Source organism: Podarcis gaigeae, assembly GCF_964106915.1.
Source record: "Podarcis gaigeae genome assembly, chromosome: 4".
Lineage (NCBI taxonomy): Eukaryota > Metazoa > Chordata > Lepidosauria > Squamata > Lacertidae > Podarcis > Podarcis gaigeae.
The window spans coordinates 73,153,232-73,177,710 of NC_139677.1; the positions used below are offsets into that span (position 1 = coordinate 73,153,232).

The 24,479-nt window shown below is 41.1% G+C and overlaps 1 protein-coding gene across 2 annotated transcripts in view; it reads right to left on the reverse strand.

Annotated features, from left to right (window-relative positions):
* Window positions 1-22,059: 22,059 nt before the first annotated feature.
* NFKBIZ (NFKB inhibitor zeta) overlaps window positions 22,060-24,479 on the reverse strand; it is a 36,479-nt gene continuing 34,059 nt past the window's right edge. For both annotated transcript variants that reach the window (XM_083736674.1, XM_083736673.1), the window contains exon 12: window positions 22,060-23,880. In XM_083736674.1, the coding sequence (XP_083592800.1) occupies window positions 23,827-23,880 (54 nt within the window). In that variant the 3' untranslated portion in view covers window positions 22,060-23,826. The remainder of the gene's footprint in view (window positions 23,881-24,479) is intronic.

Here is a 24,479-nt window from a genome sequence, read left to right on the forward strand (position 1 = left end):
ACATAACTTGGCTAGAGTCATAGCCAACTTTAGAGTCAATATTTTTGACATATCTTTACATGTAATGTAGAAGTTACATTCCTCTCAAAGAAACGTAAAAGTTGACCCAGTTCAGCAACCAACATAGTAAAGGTAAAGGTAAAGGTACCCCTGCCCGTACGGGCCAGTCTTGACAGACTCTGGGGTTGTGCGCCCATCTCACTTAAGAGGCCAGGGGCCAGCGCTGTCCGGAGACACTTCCGGGTCACGTGGCCAGCGTGACATCGCTGCTCTGGCGAGCCAGAGCCGCACACGGAAACGCCGTTTACCTTCCCGCTGGTAAGCGGTCCCTATTTATCTACTTGCACCCGGAGGTGCTTTCGAACTGCTAGGTTGGCAGGCGCTGGGACCGAGCAGCGGGAGCGCACCCCGCCGCAGGGATTTGAACCGCCGACCTTTCGATCGGCAAGTCCTAGGCGCTGAGGCTTTAACCCACAGCGCCACCTGCGTCCCAACCAACATAGTACCGAACCCAATAAAGAGAATCCCTCTCTTCATTCTGAATGGGGAAATAAAATTGATTCATCCTTCTGCTGATGTGCTTAGGTGAAATTTGTTCCATTTGGTTGTATACTTTTTGGTGTTTTGTTTATTGTTTATTACAACTTTTGCTATGTTTGTAGTTCTGTAATTTTTTATATGTTGTAAGCCACCTTGAGCATGTTTTAACTTTGGACAGGTGGCATATACCGTATTTTTCCCTGTATAACACACCTCTTTATATAAGAGGCCCCCTATTTTGGGGGACTCAAAATTAAGAAAATGGGGGGTGGAGATTGCCCCCATGTATAAGACTACCCCCCTTTTATCATTATTTTTTAGTTTTAAAAAAACTAGTCTTATGCATGGAGAAGTATGGTAAATAAAATGATTGATTGAGGCTCAGGCTTCATTTTACTGCATATTGCCTAGTGCGGATTTGAACTTCATGGCTGAGTGGGCCTTGGAATCTCAGGGCTCTTTCCAACAACCTGTATATTCAGCATTTGTTTCCTTTCTCAGAGCTTACATGCTGACTGTATTATAGCTGCATAAACACCCCTGGTTCAAAATGTAGTCAGGTCATTCTTGTTCTCAATTCACAGTGAAGTTGGTTTTGGGGAAAATGCATAAAAACACTGTATTTCACAGGATATATAAAGCAAAGATGTGAAATGAAAAAGTGGCCACACTAAGCGTGAAGAGAAAATTACTGTGAATAACTAGACCACCTTTGTTCTTCCTGTTTTCCTGGTATGCCTGAACTGTTCCTGTTGAAGACCGAGTGCTGTAGTGGATGTACTTTTTGGCTAGTTCCAGCAAAGCAGTTCTTAAGTTCATACATTCTTTAAAAAAACAGCTTGATCAAGGTTGCTGAATCACCATTGCAGTGTCATTAATGTTATCTAACTAGGCTTAAGAGGCATTAAATCAGCTATATGTAAACAGTCTACCAGGAACTGTCTGTGTTGACCACTACATTGAAACATGTGTTATTGTTTGCCAAGAAAATCATGTGTCTATGGTTATTTTTGTAATTTGTGTGTAATTTGGTATTTGTGTTTTTTTCCTTGTTGTATAAATAAAGAAATTAAAAAAAAAGAAACATGTGTTGGAAGGTATGAACAACACTAATCTCTTCCAAGAAAAGTCAGAAGCAAGGAGAAATTTTGTTTGTTGTGGAAATTTGTTTCCACCCCCACTCTGATCTGAAGTGGGGCTGGAAACAAAACATGAAAAAAGATACCTGTAATCAGTATAAAATAACAGCTTGGGGGCCAATTTTGACTGGGGGGGAATAGCACAGGGGAATGTGTTAAAAATAGGTAACTGTACTTTCTCCCCAAGGGGCAAATAGCAGTGCAAATGTTTCCCCACCTCCAGCTGCTCTAGACAAAATAACAACCCCCTTGGGCTGCATTTCAGTTTTTTAAAAAATCAGTACACCAGTGGACAGTGTAGCCCTTTTGCAATGCCTCTGAGGACCCTCCACAGGTAGTCCTGAAAGTTACAGTGCTACAAACTTCCATTGCTATACACCCCTATATGAGTGGCCAGTGGCATCAGAGGTAGGGCAGGTGCATCGGTTGGATGGAAAGGTACGGCACAATCCTCATTACCATTCCCCACTATGGGAAGGGGAATAATCAGGACTGTATCATCCGTTCCTACCTTTAGTCTACAAGCCTATGCACCAGTGGCGTAGCGTGGTTTGTCAGTGCCCGGGGCCATGCAGATGGGTAGGTGAGTGGGAGGGAGAGGAAATGGACAGAGTACACATGTGCATTCAACTGCCTAATGGCATCCACATCACCCAGGAGATCGCAGCTGCAGAGATAAGAAAAGAAGAGTCATTCCGTTGTCTGAAGAGGTCACTTTCGGGTGTGAATGGAGAAGCCGTTATCAACGGAGTCCACCAATGGAAGCACGCAGCTATATTGAGGAAGCAGCGGGTGTTGAAATTTTGCACCCTTAACAGTTTTGTGCCCAGGGCAACCACCCCTGTGCCTCCCCATGGTACGGTACTGCAATGCACATTTACCCTGTTCCATTTCATCCTCTGCTTTAACAGTGATAGCCTAGTGAAAGCAAGGCACAAAGGCAAGCTAAACTCTATGAACAACTGCAAACCAGAAGTGCCGTAATCTCAACCATGAACTCACTAAGTTGCCTTTGGCAAGCCATTAACCACCAGCAGCAGCAGCAGCAGCCTCAGTCCCTCTCTGCAATTGGGGCTGTGGATACCAGCCTACTTGTCACAAATAGTAGACAGATTGTTGAGATACTCCATTGTTTCATTTATTTATACAATCCACCTTTCTGCCATAAAATCACCCACAAGGTGGTTACCAGTAACAGCAAAGTTCCAGGGGGTGATGCTTGGGGAATGGTCCCCCAATTATAGAGCAGTCCATGAGAGACCATCCATATTAAGTATTAGAGGGTAGATTAAAAATAGCAGATGTTCAAGTAGACACATCATTTAAAGCACAATCCTGGTCTACCAATTCCTACTGAGTTCACTGGGATTTACTCCAAGGTAAGTGTATATATTGCAACTCCAAGAATGCTGTGCATAGAGAAAGGGCTGGTTACAAAGATTGCTATTATAATATTATATTATATTATTATATTATATTATATTATATTATATTATATTATATTATATTATATTATTATAATAATATTTATTTCTGTTTATTGGTAATGGTGCTAGTTTTAATTTATTCACTGCAACAACAAAAAACGCAACAGGCAAGTTGTGTCAATAAACAAACAGGACAACTTGCCCAAATTTCATTAAATTGATGCAACATCCCTTTCAAGGGTAAATTCTATCCATTTAACATCGCCAAGAGAAATGCCAGATTCCAGATCATGTCTTGTCCTGTTCATTAGCAGTGCCAAGTTGGCTGCGGCCACCTTGATTCACAATGCCAAGAGCAGCTCACTGCACAGAAAGCTTAGGATGTGCTCTAGGCATGCCTAAACAGCATTGTCTCACAACTGTAGCCTTTTATTGTTTTTCTGATAACATGCTATGCCACATATTTTGCTAGCCCTGTGGACAAATACTTGCTTGCATAGGTTCCCATGAGATAGCTGATGTCCATACCAGATAAAGCATTTTCTGACATTCAAAGGTATGTTCATTCTGGCCTGTCCCAATCACACCTGCTTCTTTATGTCAAAGTCTTTATCTCAAATGTCATTTTGTGATGTCCAGTTTACGGGCTCACCACCAGACCTCAAATCCCCATTTTAACTGGTGTTCGTAGTGTTTAGCAAGATGGTGTATTTCAACATGACGTCTTCCTTTTACAATGTGAGTGACCCACTCCATATCCAAAGTAAAAATTATCATTCCGCTTTCAAAATATCTTTGCTGTTGTAGCATCGCAGTCGAAATCTAAACTAGAATCTGTGGCTATGTGCATACTAGCAGCTTGGGACAGAGCGAGGTCGTTTTTCCTTGAAGTGTTTAGAGTCACATTTTCACATGGCTGTACATACCAGAGAAAGGGTGGGGATAGCTTTACAAGATGCACATTACCAGATCTGTTTCCCCATGCCTGCAATCCCCACACCTCCTGAACTCCTATTAAATGAAGCTGTGATCTGCACATGCTCTGTCAACTGTGCACATGCAAAGGCTCTCAACCTATACACAACCACAGCTTACGCATTCAAATTGGATTGAAACCACTTTGAGGGGAAACATATCAAACAGTTGAGTTTCTTGAAAAACTACAGGATAGATATGGATCGTGGTGATGTAGAAGGAAACAGGCTAGCACCATGTGTACTCTGCTTCCAACATCAACAGTGAGAATACACTGGAGTCAGAGTAAATAGTATTGTATGCAGATTGTATCTAAACTGAAACGGTTTAGTTAGAACCAGTACAATGCGTACACATCAATATTTCTTTGAAGAAAGCTAGTAACCCGGAAGCTGTACGCCGGCTCCCCCGACCAATAAAGCGAGATGAGCGCCGCAACCCCAGAGTCTTCTGTGACTGGACCTAACGGTCAGGAGTCCCTTTACCTTTACCTAGTAATGCTTGTACATTTGTAACTCAAGGTTCACAGCTGTAGTGCCCCTAACCACACACGCACACACAAATCATACTTACTCCTGCCCTAAAGTCTCCTTCCTACTTCCTGTAAATTCATTTTCGTTTTCATTTTTTTCTGCACTGAGCTACTCTTACATGAATTTCCTGGATATTTTTGTTACTGTTTTTCGCATCCTTATTGCCTGTTTGTGCACTGTATGTGTGTCCATCATGCCCGTGCCAGGGGGGCAGTTGGGTGAACTTGCCACAGACCTCAGAGGGCTAAGTCTTCCAGATGTCTGCCGGACTCATATTGTCATGCCCCAAATGTCCCATACCTCCTAGCTGACCGGGGACTCCCACCCCAGGCCTCAGACAAGTTCTGCATGGGCCTGGTGTGTGTGTGCTCAAGTTTATCTTTCCTCTTTTGGGAAAGACTTCCATTTTCTGAAGAAAGTTCCACACAAAGAAGAAAAACCTATGAATGGATGAAGTTTGCTACAGCTGTTATTTGGCAAGTTTAATTTTTTTCAAAAAGTCCTGCATCTACTATACAGCATAGCATTATACAGCTTTGGAAAATATCAATCTGTTCTGCTCCACTGAATTTTTTTAAAAGCATTTGAAGAGCTGTAGTTCTTCCACGCAAGGTAGTGAGACAGAAGGAAACTGGACTGAAGCATTTGCATCATATGACCATGATTAACAGCTTCATATAGTTTATCTGATGGGGCTGGGGGGAACCACGTCAAATGAAAGGATTTGTCGTACAATGGGTGTCAGAACTCAAGCCTTCCCCTGGATTCTTAAAGAAGCTTGCAAGATACCACAGTACAGCTGATGAAGAAATAACAGCAGATAAAGTAAACAGCAGAGCTGCTTAGAGATTATGGGAGCATTAGAAGGATTTCAACTCTTGGCTGAAAACATACCTTTAATGATGCAATTTCCTGCACAGAAAAATGCATCACATTTGTCTTATTGACAACAGCAAAAGGGCTGGCTCCAGGGTTTGGGATGGGGAGGCCTATCCAGAGGGAATGCAGCCCTGGACACAGGAATCACTATGGCACCTGTATCTGGCCAAGATTCAAGTTCAGTTTATTGGCCCTCACCTCCATATAGCACTCTGTGGGATGGAGACAACAGTCCAGGTCTTCATAGCTACACTTGATTCAGATGTTATGGAAAAATGCAGCATACTGATGACATTGTGCTCCAAATTCCATAATGTCCACTTCTAATAGCTTCATTTGTTATTATATTATATTCATTTACTGCTTAATACCTGAACAGTCTCTATGTTTGTTTTTTTAAAATATAAATACTGTATATTTAACAAATAATGGAAATAAGGGTTCATCCACACTTCCGCTTGTTCTGTGTCTAGCAAGGACAGGTATGAGAGGTTTCCACCCTTGCACTTTAGGAACAGGTCCAAGTGGTTTTTCATTTGCCCAGCTGCTTTTCCTGGGAAAACCCCACCATTTAATGCTGACTAGGAGCAAACGTCCATTCACAGAAAAAGCAATTGACTGGCCCTTTTTGCTGTGATTAGAATGGGATTGGCAAATGACTGTATTTATGCTGCTTTTATTATGTATTCTTATTTTTATTCTTATTCTTATTCTTATTCTTATTTATACCCCGCCCATCATCCATTAATAAGTTTTCCTTCTTTGTATGGAACTTTCTTCAATAAATAGAAGTCTTCCCCAAAAGCGACAAAATATCAAACATTAAAAACTGCCTTCAGATGTCTTCTAAAAGTCAGAGAGTTGTTTATTTCTTTGACATCTGATGGGAGGGAGTTCCACATGGTGGGCGCCACTACTGAGAAGATCCTCTGCCTGGTTCCCTATAACCTCACTTCTTGCAGTGGGGGAACCACCTAAAGGCCCTCAGTGCTGGACCTCAGTGCTGAAGGATGGGGGTGGAGACGCTCCTTCAGGTAAACTGGGCCAAGGCCGTTTAGGGCTTTAAAGGTCAGCTCCAACACTTTGAATTGTGCTTAGAAATGTACTGGGAGCCAATGTAGGTCTTTCAGGACCCATGTTATGTGGTCTCGGTGGCCACTCTCAGTCACCAGTCTAGCTGCCACATTCTGGATTAGTTGTAGTTTCCAGGTCACCTTCAAAGGTGCACCACTTTTTTTCTTGATATTCTCTCTCTCTCTCTCTCTCTCTCTCTCCACACACACACACACACACACACACACACAAAATAAAGAAGCATGAACTCAGTGGGACTTACTTCTAAGTATCCATGCATAAGAATATGCTGAAATTGCAAATCGATAAAACAAGTAAGTCTCTGGGCAGGGCACTAAGTGACTGAAGTGTGCAAGGGAAGCTTTGTAGGCACCACAAAAAGAAAAAGATGAGCCCCTTCATGTGTTACTTGTATTAGGGAAGAGAAACTGTCGGGCAGAAATTTGACCAAAATGCACACATGTGGGAGAATAAGAGGGAAATGTCAGGGGCTCTAGCAAAGACATCCCCACCCACGCAAGTGAAGAACCAACTAGCCTGGAAACATCGTTTCAAATACTGCTTACACAAAGGGAATCCATTAGGTCATTTTTAAAAAGGGAACTGCAATGTCATTATTGAAAATTAAATAATATTGAAAGAACATGTTGCTTAACTGACACATGAAGATCCTGTGTACTGCTTCCTCAACAGGGCCATCTAACAACTTACCTAAATGAGCAGAGCCAGCTCCAGGACCTGAGGCAATAGCATATGCCGGGATAGGGAAGACGCATTTACCTCACTGTCACTTAAAGAAAGGAAGAGTGGGAAAGAACACAGCAAGGAGGTCAGCACTGGGTAAATGCAGTGGCAAGAGTGCCATACTAGCTCAGTGGTGGACCTTGGGGTCTTAAATTTCAGTAGCATGCCTCTCAACTGTCCCAAGAAAACTAGGACACCTTGTGTTTTTGTGCGAGAGCATGGTGGCCATTTTGGATGCCACAATCTCACACCACCATCTCATCCTGAAAAAAACACTTTTCCCAGGGCCACGATTCCATGTAGCACCCCAAAACGTACATTTTTGGGTGGCAGGCCTTAAAAAAGCATGTCTTTCGAGGCCGCAATTTCATGTGAGTCACTCACACGGGAATGCAGCCCCATAAGACAGTGGCCTGGTTTTTTGCTTCACCATGTTGGAGGGTATGTCCTAAGTTGTCCTAGCAGACACCTAAGCTAAGTAAAAAAGAAAATTATGAATCCATATCTAATTGGCTTCAACAGAGCTCCTTACACTAACACTTATGGAAAGCCAATGCTTCGTAAGCGTCACTGAGGACAATAGTTTGGCATAGATGATCTTCCTAATGTAGTATGATTATCAAACTGGAAAGAACCCACTTTAACTAACTAAGCATGGGTGAATCAGCAGGGAGTGTATTTAAAACACAAGGAGATGTGCTCACACAACACACTGTGCCTTTTTCTACAGTGTTAATAGTTCCAGTGTTGCCTTTTAATGTAAGACTCGTGAACCAAAACCCATTTTAGTGACTACTTTATGATGGTGGTGGCAGGGAAACAATTAGACTTTCACCAGTGGCCTATAGTCAGTAGGGGGACTAGGCTAGTCTCCTAAATGTTTTTGGTAAATTAGCATATTAAAGTATTAAAGCCTGGTGCCTCGTTCTCAAAGCTTTTGCCTGGCTTCGGGAAGGAGGTGCAATGCTCATGGCAGGAAGGCAGAACATCACGCACGGGGTGTTGCCCCCGCCAATCGCCCTTGCAAGCTGGCTCCTCTGACCCTAACTGGTCCCCTACACACACAAAAAATCACTGCACACCACTGAATTCCACCGCCATTTCATATTCTCAATATCTCCAACACAGCTGTTCCAAGTTACATGGGGACGTTCACAACCTAGTCCCTGGGAGGGACTGTGACTAGTTCGCAAAGCTTTTTGTAGATTAAATTGCTTGCATCTTCTCCAAGTTGGACTGGTTGTCTGAGGTTACTGTGGAGGCATCTACTGCTCCATCTTATCAGGTTGTTATGGATGCCTTTCAGTTTGTTCAGCCCTAGGATGTGGACATCGGAGCTCTGGAGGAACAAGACTGACCACATGCACCTGCAACTCCTGGCATTCTTCTCTAATTAAAAAATTACATGTTGCTATCCAAATATATGGTAGAAGTTGTTGGTGCCTCTCTGCAAGATGGCCATAGTCTATTTATACTAAAGAAGGGATCTTTTTTAGGGGGGGAGGTATTTTAGCAAATACTGTTTGCTATTCCACTCTTGGGTGAGGTGAAAGCATTCCACCTCAATGCTTTCCTGGAAAAAGTCAATTATATTAATTCCTTTCATTCTTGCTTTCAGCATGGTTCAGAAACTGCCCTAGCAGATCACTTATACTAGAAGACAGATTGGGAAGCAGCAGTAAATCAGACTCAGCCATCTCTTCTTCTCTTGTGAAAGTGACTACATATGAGCTACATATACATTAGCTTCCTTACACTGGACATTCAATGTGGATCGGGTAAAAACAGGGCTTGGACAAATGGGGCGTTGCGACGCTACTGATCGGCTGATCAGTGGTGCTCGCAAAGCCTTCCATGCAGCACTTCCCACCACTGACAATCCACAATGCTTGGGAAGCGCTGCATTTCCACCATCATCCAGGGCCAGTCCTACCATGCAGCGGAATGAAGCAATTTGCTTTAGGCAGCACTTTAAATGGGGGTGGGTGAGAGAGATGAAAGCAGAAACTGATGTCTGAATGTTGCAGCAGGGAGCGAGCATCATTTGGACTCCATTTTGCTCTGCAAAATGTCTCAGACTGACACTGCCATTCTCTTAGGACACTACATCTTCCTGCTCCCTTACAGCCCCTTTCTTTCCATATCCAACTCATGCCAATACATTGATCAGTGCAACTGTAGTTCTACAGCAATTGGGTGTTTGGCTGCACTGATTCTGCAACAGAATGGCATTATTATCACTGCTATTAGTCTTGTTTTGTTTTGTTTTGTTTTGTTTTGTAACAAAAAGCAAACTCAAAACAGCTTACAATTGAAAAGTAGATAGGTACAAATGCCCTCACACCAGATCTTTTCTGACATTTTCCTTAACAGATACTGTAACAAGCAAACTTTCCAAGGTTTCCTTTTTTACATTTTTTTAATGCAAACCATAGTAAGTAGATTCAAATCCATTTTCTGATTTACCTATATCACACTATATTATGTGACTATGAAACATCCCCTGGCTCTGTTTCCTTTTGCATATTTCCTTTATGGGCCTGTCAATCGAAACTACCTCATGGCCTTAATAAACAGAGAGAGGGTTTGGAAAGCATGTAATGTTCATGTGACTCACCTGAAGAGGCGGCTACAGTAAATCTAGGCATGGCAATTAATTGCTCATGCAAATTGCAAGATGGTAAGGTTAAAGAGTTCGTGTGTGCTAAAGCATGAAGAGAAAATTTATAGAGAAAAGTGGAGTATGTGTTTGTGTGTATAAATTTAAACATGAAACATGCAGTTCAATAATGTGCCAAACTCCACCCACAGATTATAAAACCTAAATGCACCCTGAAAAGCAACTTTTGGGAATTTAACTAAAGCATTCCTTTCAAAGAAAAATATGTACCTGGAACCACTAAGCTGTTTGACATTCACAGGTCATCACTTGAAGTTGCAACTGTCAAATGATGAACATGCAGGTACAGACATTGAATACTGGGAAGCAGATGCTTCTATGCACCATTTTCAGTCCCAAGTGGTGCAGCAAGAAAACTGCTAGCACATTTGCAAAGCTAAGCAGGGTCTGGTATGGTTTCAAATTGGATGGGGAACCACAAGTTGAGATTCCTACAGTGCAAAGGGTTGATTGAACTTGATGACTCTCAGGGAACCTTCCAACTCTACAATTATATTATTCTAACTTCCATGTTTTGGTACAAATCCAGGACCTACAGCACGGGAATAGAAATGTACTGGCTTCAATCTTCCAAAACTGCCATTTCACTGAGTGGCAGTCAGGGGTGAGACCAGTGGATGCAATCCCAATCTGCTACATACATAGTGGCTATCTCCCTTTTCAGTTGACTGAACACTTTTATGGCTGAATAAATATTGAAGTTTTATTGTGCGAGTAGTTTCTTTAAATGTTGCAGTGGATGGATTTAAAAATGAGACCCATGCATGTCCAAAAAATATGAATGAAATGTGAAAGGAAAGTTGTTGCCTGTTTGTCCACAGACTTTGCTTTTGATTGGAGAGATCCTGTGCGCATCTGTTACTCTTCCAGACCAAGAATGATCCCATCTAAAAGCTCATAAGGAGATCAAGATGAAGTTATTTTAGCACAAAGCTTCAGCAACAGAGCTGCTGCAGTGCAGATCTACACAAAACAGAAGTGTGACTTGTTTATGACCGCATTGAACTTCCTTTTCCTGGGATCCATGACAGACTCATGTCACAGAATGTATGCAACTTTTCACTTTTTAGTTCACGAGACTTTAATTAATCTTAAAACATGTTATTTCACTTTCCTAAAATCCATCCACAGTTTGTATTCAACTAGCTTTTATTCAGAGTACACCCACTGAAATTAATAAAAATAAAAGCCTAACATAACTTCTCCAGCTTTTATTTACAAAATTATAGACAATCATTAATTTAGGACAGTCATAATGTGCTTTGGCATAATACACAATATTGTCTTTACCTGGAAAGGCAATATTTGGAGTAACAAGTGCTAACAATATCTGAAAGATAAACATGCATGTATTAAAAATTATGGCACATGACAGACGTTTAAGTTTATTAGCATGTCAGATAAGAGTTATCGGGAGCCATTGCTCCATACTTTTCCCAGATGCACAAACAATCTTTTTTAGATTTACACAGAGGGAGAAGGTCAATAGAGAACAATTGAGTATGTGTGAAAGTCTGTCTGTCTCTAACTAACCCATGTAGCTGTAGAATTAATGAGAACAAAGGGCTGAGTCAGGCGTGCATCATTATTTGTGCATTTATTTAACAGATTTCTAACCCACCTCTCCTAACACACTTACCATCCAACTTCAAACCTTCCTGCTCAAAGCAGGGATAGAAGAGTATGGCTAATGTGCCCAGCCCAGTTTCTGATTTCATCCCAGAATGTCCTGCTTTTCCTTAGGATGTCCCTATTTTCATTGGAGAATTGTTGGAGAGTATGGTAGGATGTCCCTGTTTTCATGGGAGAAATATTGGAGGGGATGGAGTTATCTGACCCATAAGTCATCTGAAGATAATCCTGTATAGTGAAGGGTTTTTTTTAATGTTTAATGTTTTATTATGTTTTTTTATATGCTGGAAGCTGCCTTGAGTGGCTGAGATCAGAATGTGTGGGGTATAAATAGTAAAATTATCATGATGGAATGGGATGTCCCTATTTTTCATCAGAGAAATGTTGGAGGGCATGCTTCTAATGAAATCTGCCCTTGAACAGTGTAGTCAGATCATCTATGTGTTCTTTGGGGCGGGAGAGGGGAGACTATGCCACACCTTGACTCAAATCAAGGATCAAAAGGAGGAAGCTCTCCTGCTGCTATTACATCATAATGAGTACGAGAACCTTGCATGATTGACCACAATGAACTACAGTTCTGTAAATCCTTTAGCTGCATGTTAAAGAAACAGAGGATGTGGTCAGGAGGTGGAGAGGGAACTGAAATAGAACAGAAGAACTGGGGCCTTGATGATAAACCTGTGTGAGAGGTGAAAACTTTTGGTAATTACAGGTTGGTGGTGTTCATTTAAGCCCTGAAACCTGGAGGTGATGGGGGGCATCGAAAATAGTTTGAAAATTTTCACCCAAGCAGGGGATTTATGTGACAGCAGATGATACTAGTGGTGTCCTCTTTCTTTTTCTATATTAAATGAAGCCTCTACTTACGATTTACTTTGGGATCTGCATAGCCATACACAAGCTGTTTTCTATAAAACAATTTTCTATAAAACTCTTACAGGATAGGCTGATAGGATGGGCCTCTAATAACCTTACCTGACAATCACCAAGGGCTTCTTTTTTATTAAATGCACCCAGGGGAGGATACAGTGGAGAGTAAATTTCCCTTTCTTCATCCTCTTGCTACAGCAATTAAGTAAACAGTCCCATGTCTAGAAAGCTTCCAGATTGTCACTATTTTTTGAGCGGGATTGAAACATGTATCAGCAAATTCAGAATGCACAATTATAATTGAGCGGTATTGCATAACAAATATGATTCCCCAAACGATTGGACTTTTTGAGATAAGGAAAGTGCGGGATACCACTTGCAATGTCACCTATCTTCTCTGCAAACAAATCAGAATAAACTCTCATTAAGTAGCCAACTGTTGTCTAATCTGCCTGCAAATAAATCAGAGCAAATGTTCAATAAATAGATCATGTGGAATCACTCAGAGCCTGGCATATTCCGAGCATGTATGAGACAAGAGGAAGAAAGGAGAGGACAAAGGGTAGAAGGCCAAACTCCATTGCAACGTCACTGCAATATGAGCTCTCAGAGCTATCAGTGTCACACGGCTCCTGAAAGAAATGATTGATTGCATCCTAGAGATTGTAAGTCTAGAGCTTTGTGGCTGTATTGGGTGCTATCAGGATTTCTGCTTGAAGTGTTAGATTAATAGGAGGCAATTGCTTGATCAAGGATAATACAGGGTGTTATTTCAAAACATGGTGTTTTCACTTTGGACTCAGGAAATTAATATAAATAAGGGTTCAACTACAAGCAATGAACCTGATGCCACTGTATAAATCACTTGGCCAATCAACTGGAAATGGGCAAAACAAAAAGGCTTTGAACAGGGCATCTAAGATAAATAGAGTGGAAGCCTGACAAATGTGCCAGGGGAGGCAATTCCATAGATGAAGTCCAATCACAGAAAAGGCACACTCCCTAGCAGGCATCACTTCACCATCTCCACACCATATATTTAAAGCACATGACTTCTCCCAAAGAATCCTGGGAACTGTAGTTTGTTGAGGGTGTTAGGAATTGTAGCTCTGTCAGAGATATGTGTGACTTCACACTTAATGATGGAGGGTCTCAGCAGAAGAACTTAACATATGTCTGTGTGGACATAATACCATGCTAAGAACTGTAGAAATCTGGCAGCTTGAGAATTAGACTAGAAGTAGGAAGTTATGGTTGTAACTCCATTTTAGCAAGCTTCCCTGCCCCTGGGGACTTTGCTACCTTTCAACCTCAGTTCTCCGTGTATAAAATGAGAACCCGGAAGATTAGCCTCGCTCAGACTTTGTAAGTATGAATGAGATAAGAACGGCAATAAAGTTCAGGTACTAAAACGTTTGCTTTTATTTGTAATGATCACCTTGCGTGAGAGCAAGGCAAAATGGAGGGATACACAAAGCACACCTTGGAGGGCAGAGCAAGCTGAGCCTTGTTGCAGAGAACTTTTGGCGTTTAGGTTGCTTTCCTCATGGCACTGCTGGCAAAGCGAGCTCCACCAAAAAAGGATCCCACGGCGGTGGAGAAACAGATCCAAAGTGAAGAAAAACTTCCCTCAGCCCTTTCCTCATCGCACGCACAACATGCCAAGGCAGAGAAAGGCATTGGGCTACATCCAAGCTTTGCATACTTCACCCATCTCCTCTGTTCTCTGGCCAGCACTCCACCTTAGTGACTCACTATGCCAGTCTATGCTGCTTCACAACCTGCTTTCTTCCACCTCCGCATGTGATTCATAGGAGTTTTGGCATACATGAAGAGTCTTTGGGTTTTGATCTGATGGGCCACCAAATGGAGAGCGTGATTGAAATATACCAGGCGTATAGTGCACGGGGGCACAATTTATGCATTTGTTGAGTAAGAACTCTCATTGTGCTCATTAACGTACTGATGGTAATGATGGGTTTTAGAACATTCAAGGCTCTTCCCGTGATACATTATCTTGGTAAACCTTACAAGAACTCTAACAAAGAAATAAATCAGTATTGTAGTTGGGGACTAAGGCACACAAGTTAGTGTAGTGAGGGTTTTTATTTTTCCAGTGGGGTAGGCTGTATTCCTGAGTCCCGTCTAATTTCTGAATCCAACAAGGATTCAAGTGTTGGACTAGCCAGGCAAGTTTTGTGATAGGAAATAGGAGCCAATGATTAAGGTAACAAAGGAAGTGGCTGTGTGCAGAAGACAAATGGGTGGGCCTTCCTCAACTCTCTGGTAGTTAGAAAGACAAAAGCCAGAGTTAAGATGTGTGAGCTAGAAGCTAGACGCTGGAAGAAGGCTGGGCAGCTGGGAGACAGAGCCATGCCTGATTTCTTTTGGAAAGTAAGGCTGTGGCTATGGGGAAAGCAAGACCCTCTTGGAGTATTAATGGTGTGAGCCGCTACAGCATAGGCTCAGGTTGTATATATGTGTAAATAAGCCATATATAAAAGACACCACAGTCTCTGCTTTCCTTCCTTCCAAGGAAATTGAACCCTGGGTAGGCACCTGGATCCCTTGGAAGCTTGCACCACTCAGAGATTGTGGTGGCATGCAACATTATCTCTTTCAAAATTTGATTCTGGAAGAACATAAAATGCTGCAGGCAATGGAATTGTATTTACTTAGAGAATAAACCTACCAGAGTTCTGATCATTGCCTTAGCCTTGAGGAAGCATCTTAAGAGGAAACGGTTTTGTTCATAGTCAGCCTTTGAGCTCTTCGCCAAAGATGATGTCAACTGTTTAGAAAACTGAAATGAGGCCACCACACATTCAAAGAGATTGTGTGATGTTTGTCATTCAGGGCAACATTTGTAGCCGTTATCTACTCCTGCAAATAAATAAGTTTCAACGGTTATGTCGGAAATGGTCTGTTTTCTTTCACTCATTTAAAGATGTACTACTACATGGGTAGCTGTTACAAAAGACAACTTTTAAGCCATACTGAATAAATCAGTGTTAATATGAGTGCCATTACTGTATCACCTTGCCAAAGATTTCCAAATGGTCTTCAGAGAAGGCTTTGAAGAGATTGTAAAAGTCCATAGGCTTAGGTGATGGCTAAATATGTAAATATGTAATTCATGCCAAGTCTCTTGATTTTGACAAGTTCAATCACAGGGATACTTTGAATTCTACTTTGTGTATTTCTTGTTGAATATGTAGACCTGGGCTGGTGAACCTCTGCTCCTCAACGTGCTGCTGGACTTCAAGTCCCATCGTTATTGACCATCTGTCATGCTGGCTGGGACTGGTAGGAGCTGGATTCCAAAAACCGCTGGAAGGCAGCAAATTAGCCAACTGTGACGTAGTTAATGTTGGTCTTCTTCAAATAACAGAGCTTATGTAAAAGTCGGAGACGTGCTATTTTGAGGGAAGATTTAAATTGTGGTGTGTGCAACAAAACCATGAGCATTCGACATCATAAAGCAGCAAAAATGGGTAACTTGTGGCATGCCAGATGTTGCTGGAGTCCACTCCCATCAGCCCCACCCACATGGCCAGTGGTCAGTGATGATGAGAGATGTAACCCAACAACATTTGGAATGTCATAGGTTCCCATTCCTGACAAAAAGGCTTCATCTTCTAAACAGCTGGACAAGCACTGAAATATGATGTGGAGATTAGAATCAAAGGGAGGAGACATTCTGCAAGAGTACAAGTTGTAGAAGATATTGTTTCTCCTGAGGATCCAGACACTGACGATCAATGGAGCATAACTCCAAGACCCTTGTCTACAATCCACATGGGCCCTGAACTGAGCCATGCCTGTTGCAACTCTCAACACTTTTAAAAAGAAACTTGACTTTTTGCAGTTAGGAAAGTAATGGGGAACTGTATTGTGAAGTGCGGAATGAATAAACAAATGATTAAAGGGAATACATCGAAACACCCCACAAGCAAATTAGGATGAATGTTAACCTCCCCACAAACTAATCAGAACAAATGCTCAACAAATATTGTATATAATATAACCTCCATGTAAGTTGCGTGCAAACAAATCAGGTTGAACACTCAATAAATAGGTCATCTGGAGGAGCCATAAACTAATCCAACTGCATTTAGGTTTTGCCTTTTAGGTACCGCTGAAGCAATAGCATCAGTGGGTGTTGGTTCCTCTTGCTTTCTAAGTTAATTAAGCTATCACTTCGTTTGATCATAGCTCATGTGCCATGTTCTTTAGCTGCAATCCTTAGCATACTTGCTTATTTGAAAGTTAAGACACTGAAATCAATGGAAAATCAATGGGACTTCAGAGTAACCTTATTAAGTGATAGGGTGTAACACAGAGATTTATTGAGTGTTATAGATGCTAACTACAAAGACTTGGGTAAGATCAGCTGTACCATACTCTGATGGGCCATATAGAGAATAATCACGAGAGAAGATAATTCCAACAGAGGAATTGACAAATCTAAAGAGAAGAGTGGGAGAAGAAATTGACTGGGGTGGCAAGCACTAGGAAAACTGCCAGTTAATTAAAGAGCTGTAAGTGGCTATAATTAAGGATGACAAGAAGGGGAGAGGTAATTTGCTGGCAGTAAACTAGGCCATAACTAGCAAAGAGCCTGGGGGCCCTTTAAATGAAATATGACATCAACAAGAACATTGAATCAACCAAAACAGATGCCATCAATTTTACATGTTCATGGATCTTTAGCAATGGACATTAATTATTTCCCTGTGGTGTTTTAGACATAGGAATTGATTTCTAATGAGAATTGATTTCCCATTAGAGTAGATTATTAAGGGTACACTCAAAGTACCCTTGGCATATACATAAATGTATTTTCCTTTATGCTTTACCAAATACATTGGCTCTCGCAAATTGAATAGACTCAAACTAGGGTGGTATCCAAGTGGATGTTTTGAAATCAGTAGATAAGTTACTTAAGTCCCTGAGGTCAGGTGGGTTTACCACGAATATGACTACCATTTGGATATCACTCCTAAAACTTTCGTTTAAGCTTTAGGGGTGATTGAACTTCCAATTAAAGCCTGTGGCTCTCACATTAATCTTTTCCATGTGAGATGTAAAAATATGGGAAGGACTTGAAGTAATATTCCCAGATTGTGAAATTATAGTGCAAAAGTGATTTCATGATTCAAAATCAAAACAATCATGTGAATTTTAGAGCTATCAGCCTATTAAAAGGAATTATGATCAATCATTTCCATTTTAGCCAATCAATGTTGAAGTGTTTAAAATAATAATTGTAAGACAAATAAAATTAACTTACAATTTTATTAAACATATTCTCACTCGTTGTTAGAAGGAAATGTCATCCTTAATACTTCCTTTCTAAGCTTCCTATTACATTAGCACCCTAGAACTAAAACCATAAAGTCTGCTTATTTCTAGTCCCTCTAGATATGCCAATTACCAGAAAAGAACTGTTAATTTTCTGACTTTTCAGTCAGTTCCCAGAATGCTTTGAGTATGAGACAGAATGTAGGACTGGTTGCCAGAATTTTAACTTGTGCCAGCAGTATCTTAACTCAAAGTGCACACTTACATGTTCCCAAATTTTGCCTCAGTGTGCCATTTCACGTGCTGATGCATTGGGGGCAGAGGCCACATTTACACCATACAGTTAAAGCACTCTTGTACCACTTTAAACATTCATTGCTTCCCTCAAAGAATCTTGGGGACTGTAGCTTGTTGAGAGTTGTTAGGTGACCCCTATTCCCCACATACAGCTACAGTTCTCAGAGTAGCTTAACCAGTCCTTTTTTGGTGGGCTGGACGACAGGGGTACTCATCCCCCTAAATATTATATGAATTTAGGTTTGGCCTCATTAAGGGCAGAATTTCAATATGAGTAGAAAAATGAGAGTGCCCCTAAACATTTTTTTTAGAAAAAAAGCACTGAAATGAGCTTAACAACCAATCCCTCTTTCCAGGGAATTCTGAGACTCATAGCTCTGTGAGGCGGATAAAGGTAAAGGTACCCCTGCCCGTACGGGCCAGTCATGGCAGACTCTGGGGTTGCGCGCCCATCTCACTTAAGAGGCCGGGGGCCAGCGCTGTCCAAAGACACTTCCGGGTCACATGGCCAACGTGACAAAGCTGCTTTGGCGAGCCAGCACCAGTGCAGCACACAGAAACGCCGTTTACCTTCCCGCTATACAGCAGTACCTATTTATCTACTTGCACTTAAGAGTGCTTTCGAACTGCTAGGTGGGCAGGAGCTGGGACCGAAAGACGGGAGCTCACCCCGCCGCGGGGATTCAAACTGCCGATCATGCGATCGGCAAGTCCTAGGCACTGAGGTTTTACCCACAGCGCCACCCGCGTCCCACTATGAGGGGGATAGGGGTGTCCTAAGAATTGTAAGCACCCTTAACTATTGTTCCCATGATTCTTTGGGGGAAGCCTTGACTGTTCAAACTCATATAAGTGTGCTTTATATGTATGGCGCGGATATGGTGTGTGTGCAGAAAGGTGCTTCCTCCATGCTTGTCCCACACAAGCTTTGTTGGGCAAGGCAGGTGATGTGGAAATTCTGTGGTGTTGGTGGTGGGAATACCTGTGAGAATTGCCATGTCTCTGTGGAGCTCTTTTGCCCTCTATGAGGGAAGACAAGCACTGGGTCCACCCATGTTTTTTCTCCTGCCATGAGCTTAGGAACACATAATAGTTCTGCCTCTGCTGGAGTTCACCTGGAGTCTGTTCCTGGCCCATAATTCACCCTACCTTCTGGTCCTCCAAAACACTACGATTTTCAGTTTGGAGAATTCAATCCTGACAGTATTTTCTACCACTGATTAAAATGGGCCTGCCTTTGGCTTTCCGGTTCCGGTCTGCCTTAATGGAGGCAGCTCCCACGATAGCAGATTGTTGGCGAAGGAAAAAAAAGGATGATTGAGGGTCATTATCCTTGCTAGTCTCTCCCCCCCCCCTCCTCTGGACACGGGGGAACGGGTTTCACTCACAGTTCATCTTGATACCTGGTTCTTGCTCCAGCATGAAATGTGGGAGGCAGGGAGGCGCTGAGTGCAAAAGCACTTCGCCTACTGGTAACCGTCCTATGCCGCCACTAAGAAGCAGAGGTACTCCTGTTAATTAGAGCTTAATTTGGACTAATGTACAGGCATGTGCTAGAAAAGATGAGATCACAAACTGCGGAATGGATCCAACTGCAAGGTTGTTAAGGTTTGAATTTGAGAAAAGACTTAATTCAGTGTAAAAGACATGGGGGGGAGGAGCCTACTGTTTCTCTATACAAGGTTTTTTTCTTTACATTTATAATTCGGCAATCTTCCCTGGAATGTTAGTTCAATTTATGTATGTGAAAGTGAGGAAAGAGGGCACGGGATTGCAGATACGGATTTTATACATTAAATGGAACTGTGTGTGCAAAAAAATAAAAAGGAAAAAGGGAGAAATGCTTTATTTTGCAAAAGACATATATATATATATATATATATATATATATATATATATATATGCAGGTTTTGGTGTCCTCGGGTGTCTTCCCGTGTAAAAGTTGGGGTGTCTAGGCGACGTTTCGCCTAGACACCCCAACTTTTACACGGGAAGACACCCGAGGACACCAAAACCTGCATTCCTGTACCCGTGAAAATCTACGAAAGCATATATATATATATAAATATATATATATATAAATACTGTAGAAGAAAAGGCACACTAGCCTGGGAACTTCCTCTCTGCCCAGAACATTGGAGGCTAGACACCACACCCCCTCTACAGTATTTATAGGAACTCAAACATTGAGATCCCGCTCTGTTCCAGTAACAAGAAGCCGAAAGCACCAGCCTGAAGATGACGAGTGAGACCTCGTCGAAACGTCGCCTAGACACCCCAACTTTTACACGGGAAGACACCCGAGGACACCAAAACCTGCATATATATATATATATATATATATATATATATATATATATATATTTGTTCACATCTATTACTACACAATGGAATACACAGCAGTGCCTGTGGAATTTGCAGGTGGTCTGCCATTTGGTCACTGACATCCATCTGCACAATTTTTCTTCAGGCCATGTCCTGATGCTTATAATTTGGGAAATTGTCATATTATTATTTATTACATTTCTTACCCACCCAGAGGATAGGCAAGAAATCTAATAAATAAGATCAAAAGCTGCTGTTTCCTTATAGGGCTCAGCCTGCTCTGCCACACCTGAAGACATCAGAATCTGAAACAATTAATTTACCAGAATAATATTATGAACAAGGTATGGAAGAGGTAGATAGACATCTCTAACAAGGCTCTGCTGTGAAAAACTATTCAAATTGTGCTTTCGCATCCACATCATACATTTAAAGCTCTTATCCCAGGGCCCCCAGGCATGGAATCCTGGGAACTCTAGTTTGTTAAGAATGCTGGGAATTGTAGTTCTGCAAGGAAAACTGCTTGCAGGTTTCCAACGGACATCTGGTTGGCCATTGTGAAAATAGAACACTAAACAAGATGGACCATTAGCATGATCCAGAAGGCTCTTCTTAGGTTCTTTTGTTCAAGTATTTTAGTTTAACTGGGACATAGGTCAGAAGTGAATTAAGCCTACAGAAATAAAGATTAAAGGGAGGCATAATAAGAGTGTAAATATTTAAACAGTTGCTTTCCAGATGAAATGTTTTGTGCTCTGTTGCCACAAATAATAGGGTAAGAGGTTTTTATTATAGGAAAGTATCTTTATGTTAGACATTAGGGAAACTTTTAAATCCTATTTTATCCTTAGACAATGGAACAAAGGGACATTGTAGCATTTTCTTCATTTTCCCAGAAAGGTCAGCTGGATACATATTCCGGTATTGGTGTGGTAAATATTTTTTCAGGGTGAGGAATTGGATCTGACGATGCTTAAAGATAACTTCCTGTGTATAATGAGAAAAATGCTGTATTGTAAGAGTAGCTGATTGATAGGAAGGTGCCTCTTTGGTGGAAGAGGGACCAAAGTCTCCAGCCTGAGATCAAAACAATGGACCTGTGCAATAGTATAAAACAGTTGTCGCACTGCCAGTTAAATGGCACTAAAGGAGCTTCTCTAGTTATTGAAACAGTGCAAAGCTGTTGTAAATTGATATGATTGAAATACGTTCAAACTGAACAAATGTATATGTACTTACTGATTTTGCATAATTCATCCTGTTAATCATGCAAAGAGACAAATGTCTGCATATATACAATAACTCTGCCAACTAGCCAGCAGGAATCATGCTTGGCAACCGTGGGTTTTTAAGATTTTGTGAAGCATTGACTACATATTTTCAAGATACATCCTCAAGGACTACAACTTTGGAATTTAAGAAGGGGAAGGTGGAGGAACTCTCAAGGTGCTGTTCTGTAACAATTCCTAAATGCTCTGTTCATCTACCAGATTATAGACAACCTTTGTTATCACTTGGAAAAGGAAAAGTTACCGGTATTTGTTCAATGTTATGTCAAAAAGCCCAGATTATTGAACTTGTACCCTTAAGAAGGCCTGGATATCAGCAAAACAGTCAGCCAAATCATGAGACGCCAATGCTATTGATTAAACAACTTTATTCCAAAATGTGTATCAGATATTATAAGAATAAGCTCTGCTTTGGAGATAACATTGCTCCAATTATTTGTCTACAAGACATACTTGGTCAAACAATATGATCAGAATAACTATGGAAAAGATATGCAATGCAGAATAGTCACTCAGGAAACAGTAAATGTACAGAGGGAGTAGACGTAAAAGCATGCTGCATAATTGTATAAGCAAATAACTATATAAATGTATTTAATATGTTTTATCTACATTATCTGAAGTACTAATTTGAAAATTTTCAACAACAACAAAAACAGTTACTACCATTCTTAAAACATTAATACTTGACTGTCTACGATACCTATGAGGTAAAAACAATACAATAGAATTAAATTTCTGCAAAGCCCTGAGAAATACTTTTCTCAATTCAAAAACAGAGAGATAAATTCAGCATATGAACATAAGACAAACCCTGATGGATCTTCCCAAGGGTTCATGTAGTCCAGCACCCTATTTCTAACCATCGTCAGACATATACCTCTGGGAAAGTCATATGCAGGGCATGAAGCAATGATACCCACACCCCTGTTTCTTTCCAGGCAACTGACATTCTGAAGATGAAGTTTCCACCTCCCATCATCCCTGACCACTGGACATGGTGTCTGCAAAGGCTGATGGGTCATTTTTATTGAGCTATCCATCACAATGCCAAGACTTCCTTTACAATTTACTCTGAGGTCAGCAAATTTAGATCCCATCAGGGTATATGTGAAATGGGATCTTTATGCCCAAGTGTAAATCACTTGACAATTACACTGAATCTCATTTGTCATTTTCTTGCCTATTTGGAGCTCTTTATTCAAACTAATTTGGTGTCATTTGCAAATCCAGTTCCTAATATACTCAAGAACATGCTTAATCCCTTATCTGAAATGCATAGATGAAGAACCAACTTTAGCCTCTCTATGAATGCTTCTTATTAAGTTAGAAACTCTGAAATAACTCTGAAATAAGAAGTGGAAAATATAGAATGGTGTGAAAACCAAATGTTATTCCAATTAAATGTAAAGAGAATAACTTAAAAATGTGTGGGGGGAAAACAGTCCAAAATGTTTTCTTTTTCTTTTTTAGTTTTCATAAACTGTTGCTGGAAAACTGGAGATGATAAATGTTCCCTTCATAAATTAGTCTGCAAGGTGACTACACAGGTATCAACTCCCTCAACAAAAACATACCTATAAAAGCCATTAAATGCTTATAAAAACTTTACTGAATTCTACACAGAATTCTCAAATTTAAAAGTTAAAAAATTGTTTTGTCCTGTATCAAACTGCAACAAACTATTACAATTCGAAAATCACAAAGCATCCTATACATGGTACTGCATAAAATAAAACACGTATGATATAAATGTTTACTTGCAAAATGTTATGTTAGTATTCTTAAAAAGCTTATGTTTCATGTAATGAACAACAGCTCTAGAGTGTTTAAGTTTCTTTTTGAAAAGTAACAATTATTCTTGCCTGATATTTGTTACACTACTGTTGTGAAGTCAGTTAAATGGACCAGCTCAGACTGATCCAAACTACCTGGGTATGAAACATTCCCATCTGGTTCAGAAGTGTTGCCATTAACCCACTATATAATAGTAAACAAGATATTTTTGTTTCATAGAAACAACTAACATTTGCCTCCACTGGACAAATGGTCTATTTACAGTAACATCGGCTGCCTAACTGACAGCGAGCGTAGGTCATCGTTCACTCATGGAGCTTAATAGACTGGTGATCTCTGCTGAGTCGTTTTTCCTTTCAAGACCCGTCTTATCTGGAGAATGAAAGAGAAGCAACGGGTTAGCGACGTTCACCGATTCTGACATTATGAAAAAATACATTACAGTTCCAAATACATCTACTAACACCTAACTCTCATTGAACGTGAGGAGACTTAACTTCCAAGGAAAACATGCCTAGTACAGTGGTACCTCTGGATGCGAACGGGATCCGTTCCAGAGCCCTGTTCACATCCTGAAGCGAACGTAAGACACGACTGCGCGTCTCGTCGCTTCTGCACATGACATCATTTTTAGCGTCTGCACATGTGCGAGCAGCAAAACCCGGAAGTAACGCACTCTGTTACTTCCAGGTCGCCGCGGAGCGCTACCCGAAAATATTTAAGCTGAAGCGTATTCACCCCAAGGTATGACTGTACCAGGCTGACAGTTACACATCAACTGAAATGAACAAAGCTATCTATCCAACTAGGTTTCCAGATAAATTCTGATAGTATAAAAGCCAGATTTCATCACCACAGCTGTACAGTCAGTCAAGTCAGCAGGATTGTGATAGTTTAGCCGTTTACCGACCTGCTCATGACGCAGTTTCTAAGAAATGTACAGGGCATCAAGGATTATTCAGGTAAAGGAT